The sequence below is a fragment of the Denticeps clupeoides genome, chromosome 19 (assembly GCF_900700375.1).
Source record: "Denticeps clupeoides chromosome 19, fDenClu1.1, whole genome shotgun sequence".
NCBI lineage: Eukaryota > Metazoa > Chordata > Actinopteri > Clupeiformes > Denticipitidae > Denticeps > Denticeps clupeoides.
Genome location: NC_041725.1, coordinates 10,733,244 through 10,759,401, shown reverse-complemented (window position 1 = coordinate 10,759,401; position 26,158 = coordinate 10,733,244). Strand labels below are relative to the sequence as shown.

General features: G+C 43.4%; 2 protein-coding genes across 2 annotated transcripts in view; one reads left to right on the top strand and one right to left on the bottom strand.

Moving 5' to 3' along the window:
• Positions 1 to 1,374: 1,374 nt before the first annotated feature.
• On the bottom strand, positions 1,375 to 22,365 carry map3k10 (mitogen-activated protein kinase kinase kinase 10). The gene is made up of 11 exons (XM_028962349.1): positions 20,079 to 22,365; positions 8,835 to 9,015; positions 8,099 to 8,247; positions 7,637 to 7,812; positions 7,020 to 7,266; positions 6,287 to 6,409; positions 5,276 to 5,414; positions 4,954 to 5,066; positions 4,628 to 4,863; positions 3,660 to 4,194; positions 1,375 to 3,238 (listed from the first exon to the last, which is right to left on the bottom strand). Exons 1-11 carry the CDS (start codon positions 20,947 to 20,949, stop codon positions 2,835 to 2,837), a joined length of 3,174 nt encoding a protein of 1,057 aa, XP_028818182.1. The 5' UTR covers positions 20,950 to 22,365; the 3' UTR covers positions 1,375 to 2,834.
• A 1,919-nt stretch (positions 22,366 to 24,284) lies between these two features.
• Positions 24,285 to 26,158, top strand: part of sipa1l3 (signal-induced proliferation-associated 1 like 3) — a 51,759-nt gene continuing 49,885 nt past the window's right edge. The window contains exon 1 of the mRNA XM_028962109.1: positions 24,285 to 24,422. The gene's annotated coding sequence lies outside the window, so the exon portion shown is untranslated. The remainder of the gene's footprint in view (positions 24,423 to 26,158) is intronic.

Genomic DNA, 26,158 nt, shown 5'->3' with positions numbered 1-26,158 from the left:
TAATAACCTTATATGCAGAAGAGGTTTCCAGCAGTGCGTAGTTCAGGTTTTTTATTATTATTATTATTATTATTAATTTAACTTAAATTTAATCGATTTACAAAAAATACACACCTTTCTTCTGTTCATTTTAGCCAGATTTATTAATTAAACTGAACCCATATCTGGCACAAGAGTCGGCCTTGATTTAGCCACCATCATGAAAAAGACTTGGACTAACATGGACCTCACTTTTTAATATAAGTTGGTTGGTGGCTCTGTTTTTCTTGTGGAACTAAAGAAGCTGAACCAGCACTTTTTGAAGTTTGGTTTACTCCAAATGAAGTCTCCTTAGGGTAAAAAGGTGGAGTTCTTTATGTGAGACTTTTTATTTTTATATCAAGCTGTAGTTAATACATTTGTTTGATGTAGTCATATGTCCATTGCAATGATATAAGTTCCAAAGAAACATTACATACACCTAAAAAATTAAAAGTCATTGTAATCCTTTTCCTAGCCTCAACCCTAAAAGTAGGGGTAATGAAGAACTATTATCAGTTCGGGTCTCATGGATAAAACTGATAAACAAGCTTTTATACTTAAATAAGAAAGTCTTTTTCAATATGTTGAGTAAATCAGGGACGACTCTTGCTCCCCATATGGGTTCAGTTTAATTAATTAATCTGGCTAAAACCAACACAAAAAATGTGTGGAAATTTTGTACATTGATTTAATTAAATATATGTAAAATTTAATTTTTTTCAGTTTCTTAACCTGAACTGGAAACCTCTTGATGGAACATTTCTGCCCTGCACACAAGGTTGGTAAAAAATCCTTGTTTTGCCTGGATTACCCATCTCTGAGAAACCAGATGTGGGCCACCAAAGGGCCACCATTCTTTGCTGTATCTGTGCCAGTGTAACCGCATTGTGTGGGCCAGATCAGTCCAATACCAATTTCGCCATCTGGGTTTGGACTCCTCATGTAAATGCTGTTCCTTAACAGGACTCACATTATTGTAATTTTGTATGATGCAAATGTATGATAATGACAGAAACAAACCCTGCTGAGCAGAATGCTTTTGACATTGTGTAAAGGTTTTGCTGGTCAGTTTGCTGCTTATTTTAATAGGTAGATTGGCACGTGTCAACATAATGGAACATATCTACTAACCATCATCAGTGCTTCGTCACTAATTTTTCTGCTTCTATCCATTGGAAGGATGGGCACCATGTCAACTGTCTTTAGGTCATAATGATGTGCAATTTCTTGTAATCTATTCTTGTAATCTATAGTCTGTCCAATATTTATGCCAATTAGCATAAAATTAAATTGATGTTCAATTTATGCAGTTCAAAGGACCTGCTTAAAGTTGCCACAGACAATGAGGCCTCATGAAGTATCTCCACCTTTTAATTCACTCATTCCGTACAATTCATTCATCAGTCTCAAACACCAGTATCCCTTGTTTATAACAGAAAGGCCCAACTATGACATGAAAGAGTAATTGCTTGGTTTTTGTTGTTTGGCTTTCATGTTAAATATATAAACACACACACAGGCATCTGAGACAAATAATAACAATAATTAATTAGAATTTCAAATGGAACAGTTATTTCAATAAATACTTTTGAGCATTCTTCAACACACAGAGGTTATTGGAATAAATTTATTCCATCCCTTTTATACAAAGTTCCCTTTTATACAACTCTTTCAAATGGAAACCTTGAACAACACACACACACACTCACACACACACTTGCCTTGTACATGACCAAAATACTGCCTGTTACTGGGCCAAACTCTGCTGCATTTAAAGTATTTTCTGTGTCCCTTCCATCTCTGTTCACCTTGACTGTGGCAGCAGTCGCCTGCATCAGAGAAGTGGCTCGTCCTCTCATTGCAATCCAAAATAAAATCCAAAGGAGTAAAAACCCATAAAAGCCTTCAGTTTTCATTCAGTACAGACACAGGGGGGACGTGAGCCCATGTTTGGTGGATGAGATTATGAAAATTCCATCACAAAGGTAAAGGCATCTTAAATGGTCGTCTGAGGTTCAGTAGTAGAAAGCAGGTAGCTGACGTATTTATTGCAAACGGATCAAACCCAAATTTTTTCGTATTTGGCCTGTACCCCCTTCCAGCTCACACTGGGGTTTGAAATGAAAGGGGAATTGTGTTCTCTTACAAAAACAGTGTATGATGAGAAAGGATCAAAGACGCTCAGGATATGAGATCAGCCTATTTCACACAATGTGTCATGGGCTACTCTATGTATATGATATTCACACAAAAGTATCGTGCATTCACAATTTGTACATCCATACACTAGAGTAAAAAAGGCCTCTGCAAACTGCATGGCATTTGATTCCTTGTGAATAATCCTGGCTGTTGCTTACAGGGGCTCCTGCTATTATATTCAGACCAGCAAAGGCCATTGAGTTGTTCAGTCACTTCCATAAAAACATAGAAAAAAAGATAATAACAATCAAAAAATAATATAATTACATCTATTTTAGGAATTTATTACAGTTGACAGAACAACTTAAGCCTTTAATTGTCATTGCAAGTTTGCATGCTTACACACAAAATCTCAGACACACACACACAAATAGACTTATTCCAGTGGATTAAAAATTTATGAACAGACAGGAAGGAATGATACAAGCATTTTAAATAAAATTCTTCCTCAAGTCTCCATGGAAAGCCAGGAGTCAGCTGTGCGCAAAATTTCCTGTATCGTCTGTTAGAGGGTTCCTCTTTTTATTTTAGGGATAGAAGAATGCTGTTGGACTGATGGAGGAATAGCATCACACACAATGCTGGGATTACCCATCATGCCATGAAGGACACCCCTAGGAGAAGTGCTGCCCACAGAGTGCAGGCGGGGGCTGCTGACTACACAGCGGCACCGTGCTGTCCTGACTCTGGCCCTCCATGTCCATGTCTAAGAGGGATGGCCGTGCTGTGCCCGCACTGCTGTCCCCAGAGCCCAGGGGACTGTCACAGCTGCTGCCCGGCGACGAGCTCAGGGTGCGCGAGATGGAGGACAGCTTCCAGGGATCTGGCCTGGTCCGTGCTGGGGTGGGCCTGGGTCTGGGAGCAAACTCTAGTGTCTTGGGCCTCTCAAGTGTCCCAGTGAGCCCTTGGTCATCTGAATCTGGTACAGGGGCTTGAGGCGCAGGTTTGCGGCGAAGCATTTGCGGGAACATGACGGAAGGGTCAGGCAGACGAGGGATGTCCAGGGTGTCACGGGAACCTGAGAAAGCATAAGAGGAGTCAGCCAGGGGACAGAACAGAACACAAACAGAACAGAGAGCGATGGAAAGATGGAAGAAGACACTCCCTACCAGCGTTGTAAGGTAAAGCCAGTATGTTATTGTGACATCTTAGAAGGATATGTTTTATTCACCAGCCAGAATGAAGAACAGGCAGATCTATTTCACAAGTCCAGAAATACTTTATTGACTCAATGTCAGCAAATGTCAGATTCACCAGGAACCAATCAGGGCTCCTGAATTAGAGTGCTTGCAATCTATCTGCATGTTTGGTCTGGTAGTGACCAGGGTCCTGAGATGAGTACAACATCAAGATTGCCTGGATTCCAGCAAATGTTCCACAGTTATTTAACACTTAAACTGTAAAGCAGCATTTAAAAAAGCCGATTCTGTCGCTCTTACCTGTGTGTGGTGTGGTGGTCGGGGCTTGTGGTGGCAGGATAGGCATGCTGCCATCTGAGGGAGTGCGCCGATGTACCACTACAGTTTGTGCCCGCGGCCGGATGGCACCATCAGAGGGGGTGCGCCGGTGCCCACGGCTTAGTGCCATGGCAGCAGAGACATGGGTGGGTGTGAGTGACTGATTGGGTTCACGCTTGAAACTCTCCGCCCGCAGGTCCAGTAGAGGGTTGAGCGCGGGCGCAGGTGAGGTGGACGGCAGGGTGGCGACTGGACTGGGAATGATGTCATCGAGGTCGGTTGGCAGTAGTGACTTTGTGGAATTGCAGTCAGAGAGTGATGACAGTGAGAGCAGGGTGACGGAGGGCGATGGATCCAGACAGGGCAGTGTGGAGTCCTGGTGATGCCGTGGGTGGGACAGCGAGAGTGACAGCGTCCGGCTTGGTGGCGACGTGCTGCGGCGGAAGCGCCCGGTGCGCTGGAAAAGCCCTTCCTTCTTCTTACGCTGCTCCTCGTGCACTTCCTCATCCTGACACACCTGTGAATGTCACACAAACATTACCTTTAACCTTTTCCTGCAAAACATTCTATCAAAACATTCTCAACCATGACATCTCTAACTCTTCAAACAGGAAGAAGACTTTGTTTCCTTTTAGTGACCTGAGGCCATGTTCTCGGTTTTCTATGGGGGGACAGGTAATGGAAGGATACTGAATAATAATATGTGGACAAAAAGATACCCTTTTCATACCTCTTCTTTCCTCAAGTGGCTCTGATGGGTTATATATATGAAATGACTATATATTTATGGGTTATATATATGAAATGACTACTGAGGCTTGAGCCCTTCTCCAAACCTGATTATAAATGCTTTTCTATGAATGAAGTGAGGTTAGGTGGAGGTGGTACCCTGTCTTTATCTCACAGTTTCTCCATGTTTTACCTCCCTGGATCTGTCTCTCTTTTTGTACCTGCTGTTTTCCCAGCTGTAGAAGGTCCTGTCCAAGGCCGATGGATGCAAGGATGGAGGCGCAGCCCAGCAGCAGGAGATCGCTCTTCTTACGCTGGCTGCAGCGGCGTGCTGAATCTTGCAGCCCAGCACTAGACCCCACACCCACCCATGAGGGGCCGCTTTCATCCACCGAACCATTACTACTGGCCTCCGGTGGTATCTGGGACATGGGCGAGTCTCCCTCACAGTGCTCCTCTGGTGAAGAAGGATTGGGGGTGTGAGGGTATTGTGATGGCATGAATGAATAATCCAGATTGTTGTTCACTGATTAGTGAAAAGACTCACCCATTTCATTTAGGCTCGAGAAGCCAGCAGTCATGGGGGCATGTTTTGGGGACTTGCCCAGGTTAGGAGCACTTGATGACCACACTTTGCTTCCCTCCCCCAGTGACTTTAACCTGAAACAGATAATCAAGCTCAACATGCAAACAATGCCAGTTCATATCCAAAGGAACAAGTATCTTTTACAATATGTTTAGTGTGTCCAAATCATGTTTGTCTATCATGCAGCTCAGATAAACATGGAACAAAACAACAAGAAACGAAATTTGCAGAACCGCCACCAGGGCATCCAAAATTAGCCCTATGTGGCTTCAAGGGAAATTACCTTTCCTGCCCTCCATCCCTCTGTCTCTGATGGGTGGAGCTGGGGCCCCAGGTGCGACCCTTCTTCTTTCCACCAGCCAGATCCTCCTTCTTACATACAGCAGAGCGGCTCCATGTCTTCCTGCCATCACTGGGTGTTACTGGGGGCCACCATAAATGAACAAGACATTTTTACAATACAGAACACTCAAGATCATTTTCATCATACAAACATCATATACACTCCCCATATATAATTCTGTATACACTAATATTAAAAAAAAAACTATAGAGAAATATAAAGCAATATACAAGTAAAAAATATTGTATGAAATGTGTAATGGCTTTAATGTGCAGAAGGCATGTTAAGTTAAGCTTTTAATCGAACACAATTAGTGAGCAGTGGGCAGCCATGACAGGCGCCCGGGGATGCCTGTCACGGCGTAGGGACGGTACTTTGCTCAGTGGCACCTTGGCGGATTGGGATTCGGCTATCTTCAGATTACGGGGCCGCTTCCTTAACCGCTAGGCCACCACTGCCCAAAGTGACCAAAAGTGTACATGGGACACAGTGAGACATTAAAAGCACAGGTTTACTGTGAGGGTACATGCTGAAGGAGCAGTTGCATCAAGCTGCCACATGTATCTTCAAAGCACCAAGATCTTGGTTTACAGGGCTTTTTCTGTAATGCATTGCTAAGGGAAAATAAACTGTTTATATAGATTTTTACATTAATAAATCCCACTGTACTTCTATCACAGGCTACCACATTACCTGAAGCAGTGATTATATCTGCTTTATGTCATGCTGAGCAATATTGCTTATCAAGGACTTATTTATGCAAACATGTATTATTATTGTGCTTAAATGGTTAACTGACTGACAGGATTTCCCTTTACATACACAGAGACGACAGAAACAACCTTTTACCCCTGTATAGGACTGGTCATGGGTCAAGTGGAAATAGCTGTACCACCCCTAAGTTTCCTCCACCCTTTCCTGTGTTTCATGTTTGACCAGACCTGCACTCACATCGTATGGCTCTGAGACGAGGGATGACCCCTGGACTGGCCGGAGGCGTGGTGCTCTCAGTGCCCTGTGTCTTCCACTTGTCAACACTGGGTGATGCTTGTACAGTGATTTTATGCTCAAAGCCTGAAGGGGAGAAAAGAAAGAACAGTTAAGTAGTGCATGCAGTGCATACACAAACACACACATAGTACTGACATATAAAAAACACAGGCAGATGTACACACACAGCCTCATAAAAAGCCTAAACTGACAAGACAAAAATATGCATTTTACACATAGGTACACATACTTTAAACACATAAAAATATACAAAGACATGAACACAAATGACCACAGTGTATTTAAATTAATTAATGCAATATAATTACACTATTAATCAAAACCTATATGAAAATATATTATATCTGTTGTAACGGAATCTTTCATTTATGGAAATAAAAGTAAAGGCTAGTCATAAGTTACTAGTTAAAAAAAAAAATATCACGAGGACTAGTAAAGGTTCAAGGGACTAGTAAAGGTTCAAAAGGACAATAAAGTTTAAATAAATATTTGGAGAGGCTATAATGTGCAAATAGTTGGTATTTAAGAAGCAAAAGCCCTCTTCATCATTTCTGTAATAAATGAGTTAAAAGTTTTTCAGATTTGATTCTGTGATGTATGTCTCCTAGTTAAAAAGCTTATTTTAAAAGCTCCTGCGAAGCTGAAATTTGTGTGCAGTTCCACTTCTACCCACCAGAGGGCAGGCTAATGCAGTTGCTGTCTCGGCCCAGTTTAAGCAGGCGGCTCTTCTTAAAGTGGCCTTTTCGCTTCTTCACGTGTGGCTTCTCCTGGTACATCTGGTGGATGATGATGTTGAGCTCACGTTCCACAATGTCAATCTCTCGCTCAGCCAGCTCCTGCTCACGCCTCTTCAGCTGCTCCTCCTGCTCTTTCTGCTCCTCTGCTGCCCGTGCCAGCGCCTCCTCCCATGAGCGCAGCTCCTACAGCATCCATACAGAGGACAGATAAATGAACTGAAGAACTCAATTATAATTCTAGTTTTAGTGCAGATGATGAGGAGCTTCTCTCATTCAATCAATATTCATCAAAAATGTCACCTTTCTTTCTAACGAATATATATCCAGTAAAAGAAAAGTATGAATCAAGCAAATCTTGTATGTTGGTTGCTCTAAGGTCCTTTTGCATGAATGTAGTTACATTTCCAACACTGGCTGGGCTATATCAATGCATACATATCACAAAAATATAAATGTTAGAAGAACTAGTAAACAAATAAAAAGGACACAAGAAAGATCAAATAAATACGAATAATCATCCCCTATAGGGTTGACATACCAAACCTTCCCTTACCTTCTCTTTAGCCCGCAGCTCATCAAACATCTGCTGGATCTCCAGTCTCCAGTCCTCCTGCAAAGAGTGAAAGGACTCCAGAGGCATCTGGAACATGGCTGACTGCTCAATGGCCAGCAATCGCTTCAGGATGGTACCAAATGAGGGTCGGTTGTGCGGGTTCGGGCTCCAGCACTCTGAGTAATGGAGTGAGAGGATAGAGAGAAAAGCAGACGAATGTTAAGGAAACATTGGAACATACATTATGGTAATTGAATAAGAAAAGTCATGAATACAGGATGAAACACAAGTACTGAATGAGAAGATACAAGGAAAACCTAACAGGGATGAGTGACAGTGAGATGTGCTGCAGGCCCTAGGAAATGATAAGGTCATTCTGTCTCATCTCCTCAGCTCAGACCGTCTCAACCAATCACTTCAGTATGCAACTGTAGACCCTCAGGCAGCAATCTTGGCTCTTACCTCCCAACAACTGGGCAAAGGCCTCAGGGCAGGTGGATGGAATTGGGAGGGTCAGCTTATTCATGGCCACTCCATAGGCCACTGCAAGGGCGTCAATTTCCCGGTAGGGCACCTCCCCAGTAAGCAGCTCCCATAACAACACCCCAAAACTAAGGATATAAAAAGAAGTCCGGTTAGTAACTGCATTTCAAAAGCCTCACTACATTCAGGTGACAAATTTGAAGCCAGGTGACAAATTTGAGAGGCATTTTGCTGTCATGGCATGGGTCCATGTAAAATGAAGGGTTGATGAATATGAAATGGATACAGTATATATGAATAATATATGATAACCTTTAGTCACCAGATCTCAACCTAACGTAATGCCTAAGGACATTTTGGACCTCATGAATACTACACAGGAATATTTCTCTGGTGGAGAAACAAAGACTGTAGATTTTGGGAACAAGGGGAGCTGGTGCTCTTCTGGTATCTGATGGTGCCCAACACCCTACTGAGGCACATTATGTTGGCTTTTCCTTTACTTTGTCACCCTTCTGTAGCATGCATATCTAATTACTTCCAAAAGAGACAGCCCAGCAGTAGATGAAATCCGACTCCACACTGTGCTTTAAAGATGAAAATCTTTTTTTCCCTTTCTCCTTTCCTGGCAGCAGTTGGCTGAGACGGATCCCTCATCCCACCTCCTCCTCTCCTCCCCTTACATCCTTCTCCATATTCCTGGAGCCTGTCCTACCTCCAGACATCACTGCTTTTGGAGAAAAGCGACAGCTTAATGACCTCCGGGGCCATCCAGGCGTAGGTGCCTGCTGCACTCATTTTAGTTGTACAATGCCATTCCCGTGCCAAGCCAAAGTCTGTGATCTTCAGGGTCTTCCCACTCAGGTCATCCCTCTCCACCGGCTCCAGGATGAGGACTGAAGGAACAACAATGAAAGAGAATGATGAAAATGCTTGATAAAGCAAATAAAGAGACATGACAGGACAGTGTATTGTCTGTAAGCCTCATTTTAAAGCAGTATGAAATTTTGATAAAAATGGCAAATGTTTGTTTACGCAATATAGTTCTAAATAGTTATATGTCTGTGAGAAATCATCTCTTCAAATTTAATGAGCAACAGCATCCTGAACAGCCGTATTTGAGGGAGCCAAAGCAGACACGGGAAAATCTGCACACGCATGAGGGCTGCTGCTGATAAAGACCATCCTAAAGACAACTCTGGATGGAGAGTTGATGGTGATTTCCATTAGACAAGCCAAGCAAATGTTGCATATATATATAGTTTTTTTTACACAAAATGAATAAATCATTTTGCTGTGTAGCCATACATTTTACGTTGATATGTAATTACCTATACTGTACTTGCTTGGCATACACCGAGACATGATAAAAGTTACAGAGGGTGTATGACTACATACAGCAGCAGATGGGCTTCAGCCAGTAACTGTACACCTCTGAAGGTGTTTCTGTCAATTACGTCCGGTAATTCAATTAGCCACAGACACTTACAAGCCAACGAGTGTTGTATGTAGATGAAATTATTAGAGTGCAACAAATATATTGCAATATTATGGTTTACACAATGTTTAGGCTTTAAATATAAACTTTCTTTACTTCTTTGAGACAGAACAATAAAACTTATTGTATCACTAATTGCAATTCTCTCTGTATATTTGTATGTTGGTATATGTATATATGTGTACAATGTGTATGTAATATTTTATGTTTCCCAAGAAAGAAAGAGTTTGTTACTCATCAGTAGAATTTTGTCTCAGTTACAAGGCACACAACAGAGTCGTCCAGCTGCTCAGCACGAGGCCTTCTGCATCTTCTGAGTATTTAAGATATCTGGTCTCCGCTAGATCTTCCTCATTCCTTAGTGGATGATTAATCCTCCAGTGCACTCGGTGTCCCTATCAAATATTATTCAGACAGTACCGTGTGTGGAGTTACCACAGGGCCCCAGTGAGCTACAAGAGCTGCTAACCTGGAGGTAACCCTCATATATGTGCACACACATACACACACCACCATATCCACCTTGCATTCACTGTTACACGGTGAAGCAATAATGTGACATCGAGGCATTATGGCTGTCCCGTCCATCATTAATCCAGAGCTAGACAACACACCAGAACACACAAATGTTAGACTCTGCATGCTACATCAACCTCCAATGGCAAGGCCCTCTTCACTGGTCTCCTCTGTGTGGATAAAATGGAAACCTGCTTATTGCTCATGTGCCTCAAGAGAAACGCACAGGTCAAGGAGTAAGTGATTCAGAAGCCAAGACCATGTTAAATGTGGCCACACAATTATAGTAGTCATCTCAACACATTACCTGCATCTGTACCATTTTACATTAGGCAACACTTAAAGCACTTATGATTTGATGCTTATTGCCACTTTTAAGTGTTCAAATGTATGTGACTCACACACTGGAAAAGCAATTGCAAAGTCATCTCAAATCTCACTGAAATGTAATCCTTCAATGTTCCTAAAAAGCCTCTCCATCTAGTTACCGGATTAAAAAACTATAGTTACTGAAAATAATATAGGAGCTCATTATGGTGCTGATGTCTTGTGTTTTGAGGGCTACAAACAGTAACTAACAAAAACTATGAAGGAAATATGATGGTAATGTCATTGTACATGCAGTACTGGCCAAATGTTTGGACACACTTTCTCATTCAATGTGTTTTCTTTATTTTCATGACCATTTAAATTGGTAGATTCTCACTATCAAAACTATGAATGAACACATGTGGAGTTATGTACTTAACAATAAGTGGAGATCTGGCCTCCATAGTCACCAGACCTGAACCCAATCGAAATGGTTTCGGGTGAGCTGGACCGCAGAGTGAAGGCAAAGAAGACAACAAGTGCTAAACACCTCTGGGAACTCCTTCAAGACTGTTGGAAAACCATTTCAGGTGACGACCTCTTGAAGCTCATCGAGAGAATGCCAAGAGTGTGTAAAGCAGTAATCAGAGCAAAGGGCGGCTATTTTGAAGAAACTAGAATATAAAACATGTTTCAGTTATTTCACCTTTTTTTGTTAGTAGCCTAGTGGGTAACACACTCGTCTATGAACCAGAAGACCCGGGTTCGAATCCCGCTTACTACCATTGTGTCCCTGAGCAAGACACTTAACCCTAAATTGCTCCAGGGGGACTGTCCCTGTAACTACTGATTGTAAGTCGCTCTGGATAAAGGCGTCTGATAAATGCCATAAATGTAAATGTAAATGTAATGCCTTCAGTGAGAATCTACCAATGTAAATTGTCATGAAAATAAAGAAAACACATTGAATGAGAAGGTGCATCCAAACTTTTGGCCTGTACTGTAAGTAGGCACATCTAGTCTGCCTTTATGCACTCCACTTCCTTGTGTGTTTCCGCATGCAGGCCCGCCTATGGAAATGTTTGATGTGTCAACAGGGCAGGTTTCACTGTGGGAGGAGGTGGTGGAAACCCTCTGGCCCATATCACCGGCCGTATGCAAAGTTGGGACTCAAGGCCTCACAACTCAGCCTTTGTTTGTACAGCAGGAGCCAAGTCTCACCTGAGACTCACCTGACTACTGGGCCGAAGTCATGTGCAAGTGTGTGGGTGTGTGCTGAGACACACCAGCAGCAGGGTTTGGCCACCTACAACTCGTTCGAAACAGCAACAGATTCTGTCCTTAAGAGGATCACGGCATCAGGCTTCTGCACTTTATAATGGGATTTCTCAGCTTAAGTCTTATCAGCTGAACAGTTACATTCTGTATTGTATATTCTGACTTTTTTTAGAGATGAATTTTCTTGTTCTGGCAGCCATTTTGCAATTCTGGCAGTCATTCCTCGATTTTCTTTGTGCAGTGGCACGAATATATATGACGCTGGGGCACTTAAGTGAAGTCTATTGTGCCACTGCAGATTTTTTTTATATTGTGTGTTTGTGTATGTGTGTACATGTGTATATAGGCTGTAGGAAGAGGAGAATGCTGCAGTTGACGATGATAATAAGCCATTGTGCCCTCTCTCCCCTTTTCTATTTCCATGCCTATGTCACAGTGAGGGACATCTGTCTCCTCGGGGCTCTGCATGTGTGTGCTTTCTGTGTGTATGAAAGAACGAAGTGGTAAAAAGAGAGAGATGGTGCAGGGACAGATACAGTGTGTACATGAGTCTACCTGCTTATCCATGCATGTTGAAACTGGGATGTGTCATTGGGTGTTTGTGTGTTTGTTACAGTAGAACAGTAGTACAGTAGAAACCATGTGTTTGATTCAGGACATCTTTTCTTCTGTTATGTATTTGGCGTTTTGTCTTCTGCCAACATCACGCCACCTGGCAGTGTTAAAGCGCGCTTATGCGTTTGGCTGATATCTGAGAGCATGGTGTCATTGGACACACTGGTTCTGCCACTCAGCACCAGCCAAACATTTGTCATGCTGAGAGAGCAGACCTTTCTTTACTGGTTATGAAACACTTGGTCATCAATCTTCCTGTCGAAATCAAGGTATGCAACGATTGCTTGATAACATTTTATTCCACATCTGAAATAATTTGTGAATGGTAGAGCTTCCAATGAAATAAAATGTTGGACAGGTGACTGATATTGCATTTAGAGCAATAAGGTGTTGGACAATACCTCTTCATGTCTTCCCCTTTTTGGACAATACCCCTTCATAAAAGCGAGTTTATTCTAAGAAATCTTGATACCTTCATGATCAGTTTATAAAAAAAACTGCAAAAAGGTGCACTTTCAATTACTCAACCATTCTTAAACATAAAGAAGGTGTGTGGAGTCAATGCACCACCATTACAGTGGTGTTACCATACACTTCGTTGTCATCCCTGCAGGAAAAATCGTCTCCATTCCTGCTGTACCTGGTTTAATTTAAATGTTCCAGTGTTCCAGGGGGAAACACACATTGACACAGAATGTTCCCATTCCCGTGCAACTCCCTAATACAGTCTGGGAGCTCTTTGGGAAAAATGAAGGTGATTTTTTTAGAAAAGTGACAGCTGTGGTTAAAATTTGTTTGCATTTTGTTGTATTTTTCATCCTGCAATACAGGTCTTACCAATGGCATTTTCCTAAATGCATTAAATATTTTAAGTCTTGTTTGTTGCCATCATTTCACTGATGGAAATTAAAATTCCCTACATCTTGGCAATTACTAATCCCAGATAAGTCACTGCTATTCTGCCATTATAGCAATATGCATCTATAAGCAGAAACAGGCAGTGGTGGCCTAGCGGTTAAGGAAGTGGCCTCGTAATCAGAAGGTTGCCGGCTCGAATCCTGATCCGCCAGCACAAAGCACTGCTCACTAAGGGTGATGATAAAAAGCAGAAGACACATTTCGTTGTGTCACTGTGTGCTGAGCTGCAGTGTCTCACAATCACTTCACCTGCTATTCAAAATCTACATTATAATGCCAGATTAAACCATAAACTTTTTTTTCACCACATTTCTGAAATCCTATTCACTGGTTCCATTGGCTTTTGTAAACCACCAAAGAAAATGATGTCATACTGTTTGGGTACACAATGAAGGAAATAAGTTTGAAATTTATGAATATTTGAAAGTGAAGTGATTGTCATTGTGATACACTGGTGACACAACGAAATGTGTCCTCTGCTTTTAACCATCACCCCTGGTGAGCAGTGGACAGCCATGACAGGCGCTGTGTGTGGGGACGGTGCTTTGCTCAGTGGCACCTCAGCGGCACCTTGGCGGATCGGTATTCGAACCTGCAACGTTCTGATTATGGGGCCGCTTCCATAACCGCTAGGCCACCGCTAGTGCAGTGTATAAAGTGACTGTAGGCAAAACATCCTAAACAGAAACACATCACAGAATCAACAAATCTAAAAAAATGAAAAACCACTCTCTTTCACTGACCCTTTCTTCAGCAAATCATTGTTTTGAATCCTACTTTCCCAAGACAGCAGGTCTGTACACATTTCCAGGAAAAAGGAGAAGTTACAAATTAACCTGCCTGGTTGAGTGTTAGGTTGTCCCAGAATAATGGTTGTTGAGTTCATATCTGTTTTAATATTTAGTGTAAATTGCTGGCTGTGATCTAGTGGTTGATTTTTGGCTGTCAGCCTGCAGGCCTCTGTTCAAGTCCAGCAGACTGACCCTTGACCCCTTATAGATCTACATGAATTGTCTCTATGACAACTCCAGCTTCCCCAGGCCTCACTGAAACAGTTGGAGGCTTTAATCACAAAATTTACTGTATAATATAATAATATATTTTGTACATTTTTCAGGAGAAAAAGAGCAATAAACAGCTTCCATACTCATGATAGCTGAAATGTATTGTTAGGGATATGCTAAAAAATGCTCAAAGTGTAATGTATTTGTGGATCTGATGGCAATAATAATTAATATCATGGCATTCATGATGACTGCATAAATTTGTCACTGATTGGAGGGTGGATTATTATATTTAAAACAATGACATGCTAAGCTAAGCTAACATGCTAACTCAATTTTCATCGAGACATTTTGCACATTTTTAACTATTCAAATTCAAATTGACAGTTTTGGATGAAACAACATTTGATGTAACAGCTCTAGGTAAATAAATGATCGTTCAATTTGTTGACTACTACTAAGAATCCTTACATCAGAGCTCAGTGACATTAGAGAGCATGGGCAAGGGAGTGAAACTGCTCGTGCAGAGGCTGAATCGGGACCTCGTCCTGGCTACCAGGCACACACCCACAGTCGAAATGCATGTGTGCTCGCGGTCATCTCGCGGTCGTGTCTTGCTGCACCAACAACGCAAACTACAGAGAGCACTATTACTCTTAGGCAGTCCAACGATTCCTTTCACATAGACACAGTCCAGCCACAACCAGACATCAAAGGAGAAAGTTACTGCTGGGCACCAAGTATAAATGACAAGCATGGCCGTGAGCCAATGACAGAGAATGGGCGTGTCCTCTTTATCTGGTCCAGTGAAGCCTTTTAATGCCACCCCCTCCATTCCTCTCCCGGCTTGGTGCAGCCTGTAGAAGACTACATTTCCACTTCATCGCTGCCCTGCAGGGAGAGAACACTCCCTCCTTCTCTCCCATGCTGTGTTCAGTTTCCAGCTGTTGCCTGGATCCTCCAAGCTGGAGGGACAGGACAGGACAATGACAGAAGGAGGCAAAGAGTGTAACAAATATGGAGGGGCTCCAGTTGGAGAGATTAATAACATACAATGGAAGACTCAAAGTGACACTTTTTACTTTTTCACTTTTCAGTGAAATGGCTCTCTGATAAAACCTCAGCTCATTGAAATGCATTTATTTTGCAGGAGCCAGCCTCCCATACCTACAGGGATTACAATATGTCTGTGATGTTTATTAGCCTTCTGGTTGGTCTGTAGGTTTGGGTGGTAAAAGCTCCACCTGTGTAAATGATACCCCAGTTTGGCTCAAGCCACGTTTCTACGGGCTGTTTTAGGGGCTTTTAATCCACGGTGGGGTGGCACTGTTTCACCTGGAGGGAAATACTTTGTCATACAAATAAAAGCCGCCGCGTTCACAAAAGCTGGTGGTTGCCTAAGAGTTTGTGAGCTGGGAAGGATTGTGTATTCAAATACAACTGTGCAGCTATTACACTTGGTTCTCAGACGTTTTCAAGAGTGGTAATATGGAATGGAAACAGACTCACATTTTGTTTTGTGTCAAATTATTTTTTTATGTGTCTGAGCATGCCAGCCCTTTGCACGTATATGAAGCATTTTTCGTCTATTTGGGATTCAAACCACTGACCAGGAAACGCATGCAAATTTGCGTGCACTGAATGTGCAGTAGAGGGATGACTGCAGGGCTATGCAGCATGAAACATGACAGCCTTAGCCCCCTAGACCAATCTCCACTACACTGGTGCTGCTGCACTGCCCTTTGCTGCTCGGCTCGGCTCAGCTTCAATTTTTCCTAATATGTGTCCTTGGATTGTAGAGGTGTTATCATGTGCACGCAAACAAATGATGTGCCCATCCTGACCACTGTTTTCTTTGTGTAAAACCTGACTCAGCAATGTGAACATGTTCCTAAGTGTACATGTCCATTTTAACTGCTTCTTATTTCCAGATCATAACGACCATGTGGTCTCCAAGGTTGTAAGCTTGAATCCCGGCTCAGACCTTGAGCGCATGGAGGTTTCATGCCCATCCAAACACATGTACACTAGGTGGACTGGCACCTTTAAATTGGCCGTAGGTGTGTGTGTGTGTGTGTGGTGTGTGCACCTTGTGGGTCAGTTCCTGCCCTATGCTAGTGTTCCTGGATGGGCTCTGAACTACCTTTACACTGATCACAAGTTCAGTGCTATGTTTGCAATGATTCCATGTACAGAAAACATTCAAATGTAAGAGTTATGTGATAGAAATGTACCCAAAATCAATTAGAAGCTACAGTTAGATAACAGCAAGTAACTGGTTTTAACACTGGTAACATCCAGTGTTCAGAAAAAGCCCAAATTATCTGATAAGCATGCAACTGACACATATATTACATATGACACATTCATGTAAATTATGTTAGTAGGTTCAATACATTTAAATTTAGATTAGTGTTTCTTATATTTCAAAAATGTTTTGATTTTAGCTCAAACCCAAAATGCTTACAATCTATCACCACCATTATTAGTCCATTAAGAAACAACTGAGGCTAATTCCGGTCTTGCCGGTTCTACTCCAGAAACAGGATTGTATAAAAAGCAGGTTTATCAAACAAACTCAAATATGCTGAAGATTGAAATGCAAAAGAATAATATCTATACATTTGTACTGGTATGGCAAATACAAATAATGTAGTAGTCTCAATAAATGTAGATATGACATGCATTTAAATAGTAGTATCTTTGCACAGCCGTAAAAAGAGACACATGTCGTGGATTCAGTAATTCTCGGATGCGGCAGGATAACATTGTTCTAGCTGCGGCCACTGAGCTCCCCCCCCCCAAATCTATTGATCTGTGTGGATACACACACTATGTGTGTGATTCAGTTGCAATCTGACTGCCCATTGATCTGTGTCGCTGCTGCAAATAATAGGTGCCACCATTGTATTCTCCCTCCCTCACTCTCTCTTTTTTCCCCCCTTCTTCGTCGTTTGCTGTTTCTCTCACACCAAAACTGCTCACATATTTAAACGGCTTACCACCGCAAATGACCCAAGTATCAGATTTAAGTAAAAAGCAGAGCCAGTATCTGTAGGCTGTATGTTCAGGTTCCCACGGTACCAGCTTTGTGTGGTATTGAGCAGCTGTATGCCATGGGCATTGTCAGAGATGCACCACAGACCCTTTATTTCAGAATCTGGTCTCTGAATACAAACTTTAACCCGATCAAAGGCGAGCAGGACAAAAACAGACCCAAGGTTCAGAGAGATTTCAGTGTAGGGGGAGCTACAGTGGGATTGTGAAATCACACAGGATCCAGTGTCTTCTGTGTTTTGAGTCATTTACCTTCTAAATTGAAAAAGACTCACTGACATATGAAAGTTTCTAAGTTATCGACAATTTAGAATGGTTGAGAGTTGAACACTGAGAGTTGCTGAACACTGAGGTTTTTTCAGACTTAGCTGAAAAGTGTCCCCTGACTGGATTTCAGCTGCCACAGGCATTGTGACACTGGAGAATGCAGGCACAACTGACCCACTCTGGATACAACCACCATCACGGCTATAGCTGCCCTTCCCCCCCTCGGTGTGGAGCCCAGGGCCATTCCGCTGCTGCTTCACTTTATTCCTTCTTCCCCTGGACCCTGTGTGTATGAGGACCACCGCTCCACGCAGACCTTTCTGCCTCGATCGCTCCGCACACAAACCCCCACCCCCATGCCCTGCTCGTGCGTCGAGTGACTCTTGTCATTGTCAACCCATCTCTGTCTTGGGCATGCGATAAAGGGGTCATTGTTAGTACGCTGCAGTGTTCCCAGTACCGTGGTCCCTCCCTCGTTATGTCGCTCTCTCTCTATTTCTCTGCCCTGCTCTCTCACTGACCACCCACCTCTCATGAGACCTCTGCTCTACGCCCCGAGAGACATAACCCAGTGACTGTCATCAGTAATTTACTCTGCAGTAAAACATTACTGTCTGTCATTCATTTATAGTGATCAACAGAGCCACCCAAGCCAGTCCAGGGGCTGGAATATCTTCACTCTGCTCCGCAGGCCAGGCCTCATAATAGTCAGTAAAATGCTATCTCCTGGTCAAGATGATGAGAATGGTACAACGCATCTGGATGTTGCTATTTGATATGACCCTGGGCTTTTGGGACATTAGCCATGGCATTCTAGCTTCCAGAGCTCAGGCCTAACCAGCATGTCAGAGATCCGATCAGGTGATCTGTGGTGTTGGGTTTCTTTGTGCTGACTCACCATAAAACGCATCAGTTCTGTTTGAGGCAGAGTTAAGAGCCTTTGGCTGACTGCAAGTGCCTTACCCGCATGAAGACGGCGCCATGAACTGACCAATGACCGCAGCCTATAAAACTCCCAAACACTGATTGACATGGCCTAAGGAGGTCACAGTAATCTGATTATCCTAGATACACTGACATTCAGGGTTGCCTGCGATACAATTAGCCTTCAAGCAACAGAAAGATCAGCAAGAGTTGCATACCAGGCCTCCTAACCACTATCTTGAACACCGACTCTGTGACCTTCATCAATGCTGGTCTCTGTACTGAGACTCCATTGTCCTCTCTCTGTCAAAGCTTATTAAAGAAGAAGAAAGAAAGTGAAGTGATTGTCATTGTGATAAACAGTAGCACAGCACACGGTGCACACAGTGAAATTTGTCCTCTGCATTTAACTCATCACCCTGAGTGAGCAGTGGACAGGCGCCCGGGGAGCAGTGTGTGGGGACGTTGCTTTTGCTCAGTGGCACCTTGGCAGATCGGGATTTGAACTGGCAACCTTCTGATTAGGGGGGCGCTTCCTTAACCGCTAGGCCACCACTGCCCCTAAGTGAGATCTCTTTTGTGTCAAGTGTCAACCAACTTTTTTTCTGTTGACAGATCAAAAAAGGGATCTTCCCCTCCTCAACCAACATGGCCATCTTAGTTGTGGGCAGTACTACCTGATGCTTTCAGTCAGAAGCAGTGAGGATTTTGTGAGGGCACCGAGTGGTACTTTATCTATGACAATGATGCCAAGTGTCGCCGCAATATGAAGAGGACACCTGAGAGCCCAGCACCTGGATAATGAAGTGCTACAGGACTGTAACTCTAAACCCTGACAAGTCACCAAACCCAACCCCTGTTTCCTGGCAGCACTTGGCACAGAGGTCACATAAACAAAACATTTCATCTCCATGTGAAAACTCTGAGAAACCCTCAGGTATTTTCCTATTTACGATGGATGGTGGGACACGTTTATCGCATCTTTCCTGAAGTTCCTGTCCACAGCATCTCTTCCACAGTGCACCCTCATATGCGCACAGGGGTTGTTTTTCCTCACTAGTACACCAACAACTGCAACTGCGTCTTTAAACAGCAAGTAGCACAAAGGTCCAAAAATAGCTCACTGAGTTTCAGAGCAGACTGAGAGGAAGAGGAGAGGATGACAACTAAAAGATGGAACAGGGGAAGATGAAAGCCTGCTGTACCTCTGTATCAAGTCTCGTCAGCTGACTTTGAAAGCTCCCTTAAACCCATGACAATCAATATGTTTGAAATACCTAGGAGCTAAAAAATATTCTTAATCTGCCAACATCTCCATATGTACATATATTTGTGAATATATTCCAACCCTGAGAGCCCTGTAACTCACAAACAATGTTATTGCATCAGATGGAATATGCAAAAGCAGTAGGGCTGGGTGGTGGCCAGCCTTGTTCCTCAACATCATCATCAGTGCTACAGGTTTTAGGTAGAAGCTGTGCCATTTGATGCCACGTATCTATCGTTCACAGGCATGTGAGTACCGTTATGGTGTTGGAGTGTTTAGGGCTGGGCATCCCTGTGGATTACTTACTGTTGCTGGACTTGAGGTCTCTGTGAATGATGGGCACAATGGTTTTGTTGTGCAGGTAGTCCATACCAGTGGCAATCTGCACCGCCCAGTTCACCAGCACACGTGGGGGCACTTTCTTCCCTGCCAGCGCTCGATTGAGTGCGCCCCCCCTGGCATACTCCATCACCAGGCACAGGTTGGGCTCACGCAGGCAGACCCCACGTAACGAAATGATGTTTGGGTGTCTGAGCATCCAGAAAAGCCTCGCCTCCTTCCTCACACTTTCCGCAGTGGCGCTGATGTCCTCGTCAGGGTCCTGCCGTGCAGCCTTCACCGCCACCTCCTCCCCATGCCACGCGCCTTTGTACACCTTCCCAAATCCTCCTGCTCCAATCACCTCCTCCAAACTGAGTTCTGAGAAGTCAATCTCCAGTGGACTCTCCCCACCCGCCAGGAGACCAGTAGGGGACAGGTTGGGGTAGGTGGTGTCTCGCTGGGTTACATAATTGCTGGGGAAGATGCCCACCTTATCCTGGATTTTGCCCGTCCACCAGCCCTCATCACCAGACACCTTGGAGTCTTTTGAGAGAACCTCCAGCAGGTCCCCACGCCGCAGTGTCAGCTCCTCGTCGGCTGTAGCTTCATAGTCAAATACCGCCGTCCAATAAGGATTGTTACCTCCAGTATGGAGGTGTGAGTCTGGAGAGCCAGAGGAAGAAATGGTGGAGTTCCAGCTGCTCCCATTCTCCGCCTGTGTTAAGGGTGGTGGCTGGGTCAGGTCTGGGGGACAGGAGGTCGAGGAGGGGGCCTCTGGCCCACAGCAGCCCCCACACCCGGAACATGGTAGTGGGGCCGCCCCGCCGGTACCAGTCCGTCTGGCGTACGGGTCCATGGCTGAACCGCAGACTGGTCAGCGGTGTGGGCTTATCAGCTGGGGCAGGCCCTCCATCAACTCACACACAACATCCATGCAGAGCCCATCGACTAGAACCTGACCTCCGTAATGAGGGGAGCGAAATCGATCGCTTGTGTGTACGGATCGCTGTCCCCAATGCTACTCTCAGTGGCACACTGAAAGTCCGCCGCTTTCAAAATTGTCCTTCCCATCTAGCGGACATGTCCAAGTTAACGTCCACGCGTTTCCATGGATGTACTCACTGAGAAAACCCCATCTGTCCAAGTTAGGACCACGTTCTTTGTAGCTGATCAAAACGGCAGCTTTGCATGAGACACCATGTCCCACTAAAGTACCTACAGTCCATGTGAGGGGTGCCTATATCCAACTACATAAAGTATTACATACATACTTTTGCATCAGACTTATCACATGAACCTAATCTACCTTTAATTTATAGGTGCACAAGGTGTCCTTCTTAATATGGAGACGGAATGTTTATTTGCATACCTGGTTGTTATTTCAAAGTCAATCTGAGAGCCAACCATGGTTTGGTTCAGAGATCCAGGCCACTCGTCCATTCGAAGGCGTGAATTGTGACTCTACCTCTGCACCTTTTCACACCGGATCGTTTCTCAGCAGCGTGCATCGCCTTCGTGCAGCTCCCCGCCGCAGCCTACAAGTTCCCAGGATTAATCCCGTTAGCACAGGCGTAACAACAGTCGCACCAGCCGCCTCTTCCACGTCCGTTCATCTGCGAATAAGACGTATATTTACAGGGAACGTCGCCAACGCGTCCCCATTATGAAAGCGCTTCTGCCGCCGCTGTGGACGTCGGGTGGACGTTGTATACCGATGAGTCAAATGTTGTGTCTCTTCAAAGAATCACAATGGTTCCGAGGACAAATATTTGAGTAAAAGTCACTGTGATCCGGGAGGACGTGGTTAAAACAAGTCGATGCAATCGTCGATAATGTTTGTCCGTCGCCGTATGAATCCGTGGGTCGCAATTTCACCATCACCATAAATATAATAATAATAATATAATAACAACAATAATAATGGTAAAATATGGCCTATAAAAGCTGTCTGTTTCCTTTTGATGTCGGTGCAATCTTCTTAGTAAAAGCCCACATTTCCCATTTTCCGACTTCAGATTTTTGCATCTATATTTCGGGTAGCCTAGATTATCGTCTGTCCGTCATAACATCCATAACACACCGTCGCATGGGCGTGTGATAACGCTGCTGTATGTCCTCACTCGAATTAAATAGTCTAATTCCACGACGAAAATAGCGCGGTAGTTTTTACCCATTCGGGTCAGTTGTCCATTGCAATCCAGACGTTTTATTTCCTCTCAGAGACGACGTGCCATTCTGCGGAGCGAGCTGTCAGGGCTGACTTTGTATCCAAATACACCGGCTGGACGGGAGGGGGGGGTTGGCAGGGAGCAAGGTCTTCTGGGAAATGAAGTTCTTTTTCCACGTGCATAGACGTCACGCTCAGGACTACATTGAGATATATATATATATATATATATATAGAGTGCAAATTTCCATTATTTTCCATTTCCTAATTTCCATTATTATCATCATAATCATCCTGATTATTGTTATTATTATTAGTAGTACTGAGGTGCATCAAATAATCAAACCTAAGGCTGTTTCTGAATATAAGGAACATTTTAGATGTTCAGAATGTATCTTAGCTAATAGAACAGTAAAGTATATATTAAGTGTATCATATGTTCGAAATAATAGAAAAAACATTGTAATTAATTGGTATGGTACATATGAATCAATAAAATAAATTATTTATAGCTTGTTATGTAGAAAAAACGTTTAAAATGGTTCTACCACAGCTCCCTGAAATGAGTTTAAATTAAATAAATTTGCTGAAGTAACCAGTGAGAGGCACGTTCATCATGTGCTGCCCCCTGGTGTGGTCAAATATACTTACAATTTAGAATTTTTGAATGGAGAGGCTCCACTTCCGTCTTACACCCTCCAAGCCACTAGGCTGCCATCAAACTCACAAAAGATTCAAATGGAATTATGACTTGATACAGACTGTCTTGTCAAAAAACCTATTATTAAAATAACTGCACTGACTCACATGCCCATTTTTTTTACCCCATAAGCACATAACATATTTATTATACAGTGGATATAAAAAAGTACACCCCCATTTTTCTTATATAAAAAACAAGGCCACAATAAATAATTTCAAAACTCTATCCACCTTTAATGTGACCCATAAAAATGCACAATTCAACTGGAAAACCAACATACCTGAAAAACACAAAACAATAAATGACACCAAGCTATCACATTGTCGAAGGGTGTCAGTCAAGAGAACTGTAACATTTCTGCAGCATTGGATATACATTGTGAAAACAAGGAATCGTCTTGGGTCAAGAAGGTGAGAAACAGCAAGTGTCTCAGCAGGATGATACGGAGAGGCAACCCTATTGTGCTAAGGCACAAAGAGACAAGCTATTGTTTATCATGTAAAATCATTTGCTTTCTGTCCTCTTTCATCAATCTGCTATCAGAATTAAATGTAAATATGTGTTAAAATGTAAAATTTAACATATATAAACATATAGATCTCAATACAAGTTGGCTATGGGTGCCTTTGCTCTATTACACACTGAATATTATACTAAATATCGAATGTTTGTCCACAAATATGAAATCCATCTGACTAAATGTTAATTAACAAGCCTTTGGGAAATTGTGGTGAGAAGAACACTGTGCATGCTAAATCTCCGTTTCTGCAAACTCCCTACTACATTTATCAGTTTCTTTCAGAGAGATTCAATGATGTGATATATGGGCATTGCATCCCCCAACACTACTTTATTCATGAACTGTCTAATACCATTGCATAACATCTGATTTATAATGTAATACGCGGTTGATGTAACGAGATGTATTAATTACATCCCAAGACAATCCCATTTTACAACAATGGCCACAAGATCGTGCTGTTTACCACAAAGTAAAATAATAGCTGAAGCACACGGGGGTGTTTTCAACTGCCTCATCCTGAAATGGGTTTTAATCATCAAACAATTGTAGCAAACCAGCTTTTCCAGTCCGTGCATATATAATTTATCATCTTGTTTAAACTTTAAGTAGCTACTGGGTAAAGAAAGTGGGACAAGTGTGCGCTGGGCATTCGGGATAATAAACGACGAGTGGCCATTCCTTTTAGTATTTGGCATTGTTCGGTACTCGCTCACGACGCGTCGACGTCCGCCGCCGCGGTGCCCCCATCAATTTACTACGAGCGAGAGGCAGCGTGTTCGCGCATGCGCAGAGCGGCGCGCCGAGCTCGGAGCAGCGCGGTTTCGGTTGGCTGGGACGGGGGGGAAATAACTAATGCGAGCCGGAGAGATTCCAAATGTTCCTCGCCGGGCTCCCCGACGGGATTTAACTTGCCGCGAGGCGCGACCGCGACGCAAGGTAAGGGGCGCTGTCTTCGGCCAAGTGGGGTCTGCTGGGAGCGAGTGTCGAGGCTCGGGCGCCGCCGTTTTCAAAGTGGGGAGGCGGCGAGCGAGGCTGCTGGTTAGCATTCGGCATAACTAGCTGGTCGAGGTCCACCAACCAACCAACTTCGGCCGGGAAAGACGCAACGGGGGCCGCTTTGCCTAATCTCGGCGGGCGCGCGTGTGTAATGGGAACGACGTGCGGCCGCGGAGCCGCGTTCGAGCAAAAAAAATTGTAATTGCGTTACTTTACAACAATCAATTATTCAAGGGAATTAAACGAGGTCCGTCGCGGCCCTTCCTGGTGAGTGTCCTTACGTCGCGCATGCGCCGTACTTTCACGTACGCTGCCCCCCCCCGGGCAGTGTCTGCTCACCTGAGTCGTTCCCTGGAGGAACTATTGGGCTACAATTTGGGGGGTAAGACTGCAAGCGCCTTACAAAGGGTCCTTTGATTCACCAAATTCAACAAGTTCCAGGATACGTGCAACAGTTTGGGTTTCTATAAAAAGTGTGTTGGGTTGAAATTATTAAATAAAAAAACTGTATCTGTGAAATTGGCCACGATTTGAGGCACTTCCTGTGCATTGTATGATTTGATCATTGTCATTGATCTTTGCTCAGATGTGCACGTCTCACTGATATTTTCCATGCAAATATACTGTATCATTAAAGAACACATTTGAAACAGCGAAAATTAATCTGCTGTAGGCTGATGTAACAACATATTCCTTTGTGGGGGGAGAAAAGAAGGCCGATAAATGAGATGAGCCAGCTGAGATCTGTTCTGAAGAAATAACATGGCCATGTCATCAATCATTCCTGCCAATTGTGTCAAATTACAAACAAATTTAAAGGAAATGAAGTTAAACGGCATGGAATGTCCCAATCTCCTAGATGTCATCGAAATGCAATTAACCTACTTAATGCTGTTAGAAGTGTGCTGCCTGCAATGTTATTGTCCATATCTATACATGAATAAAAGGTATGTAGGCTGAGACGTTGAATACTGGTTTGGAAATAAGCCAGTAACTAGCTTCAGAAACTGCACTAGAAAAACTGCTTTTTTGAGTCGTCAACAGTGCAGTCTCACCGGTTTATGGAGTAGTTCTGTTTTCTTGGCTCGTTTTCATACTGTGGACATGCATATCATGTGAACACAGTTGCAGTTATCCACTGATACAGAGAAGGGAGTTATGTCCATGTAGATGTGACTTTTTGCCTACTTTTCGTTGAGTTCTGCAACTCTTTTTCTTTCTCTGAAATGAACACCTTTCCCAGTCAACACTTCCTTTGCATTTGTAACACTTCCTCTCCATACCTGTTTTTTTTTTTTTTTTTTCTTTTTTTCTCCTTAAAATTCACACAAAAGAAGGAAAACTTGAATGGTTTGTGAATGCGTGACTATTCCTTTCTCTTTCATTCATGAACTTTGTGGAGGAATGAAGCCCCAGTGCCCGGTGCTGTACAACTCCATTCTGAGAAAGAGACCATTCTGGACAGGAAAAGGGCTCTCCCCAGGCCTGCATGGCCGCAGTAAATATAGCCTGTTTGGGTTGAGCCGGGAGATAAACAGCGACGTCAAGCCACAGCGCCCTCACTCAGTCCTGGAGTCGGTCTATGGAGAAAAAAAAAAATAAAAAATCATGTCTGAGAATCAAACCTTTTAAAAGTTCCCCTTTTCCAGAGCTCATTTAATGACTGGTATGAACAA

Coding starts and splice junctions, on each gene's coding strand:
- map3k10 (XM_028962349.1), bottom strand. CDS start 20,949: ATGGACCCGTACGCCAGACGGACTGGTACCGGCGGGGCGGCCCCACTA. Junction 7,813..8,098: donor CTTTGCCCAGTTGTTGGGAG/GTAAGAGCCAAG, acceptor TCCATTACTCAG/AGTGCTGGAGCCCGAACCCG. Junction 7,267..7,636: donor AGCTGCGGGCTAAAGAGAAG/GTAAGGGAAGGT, acceptor TGGATGCTGTAG/GAGCTGCGCTCATGGGAGGA.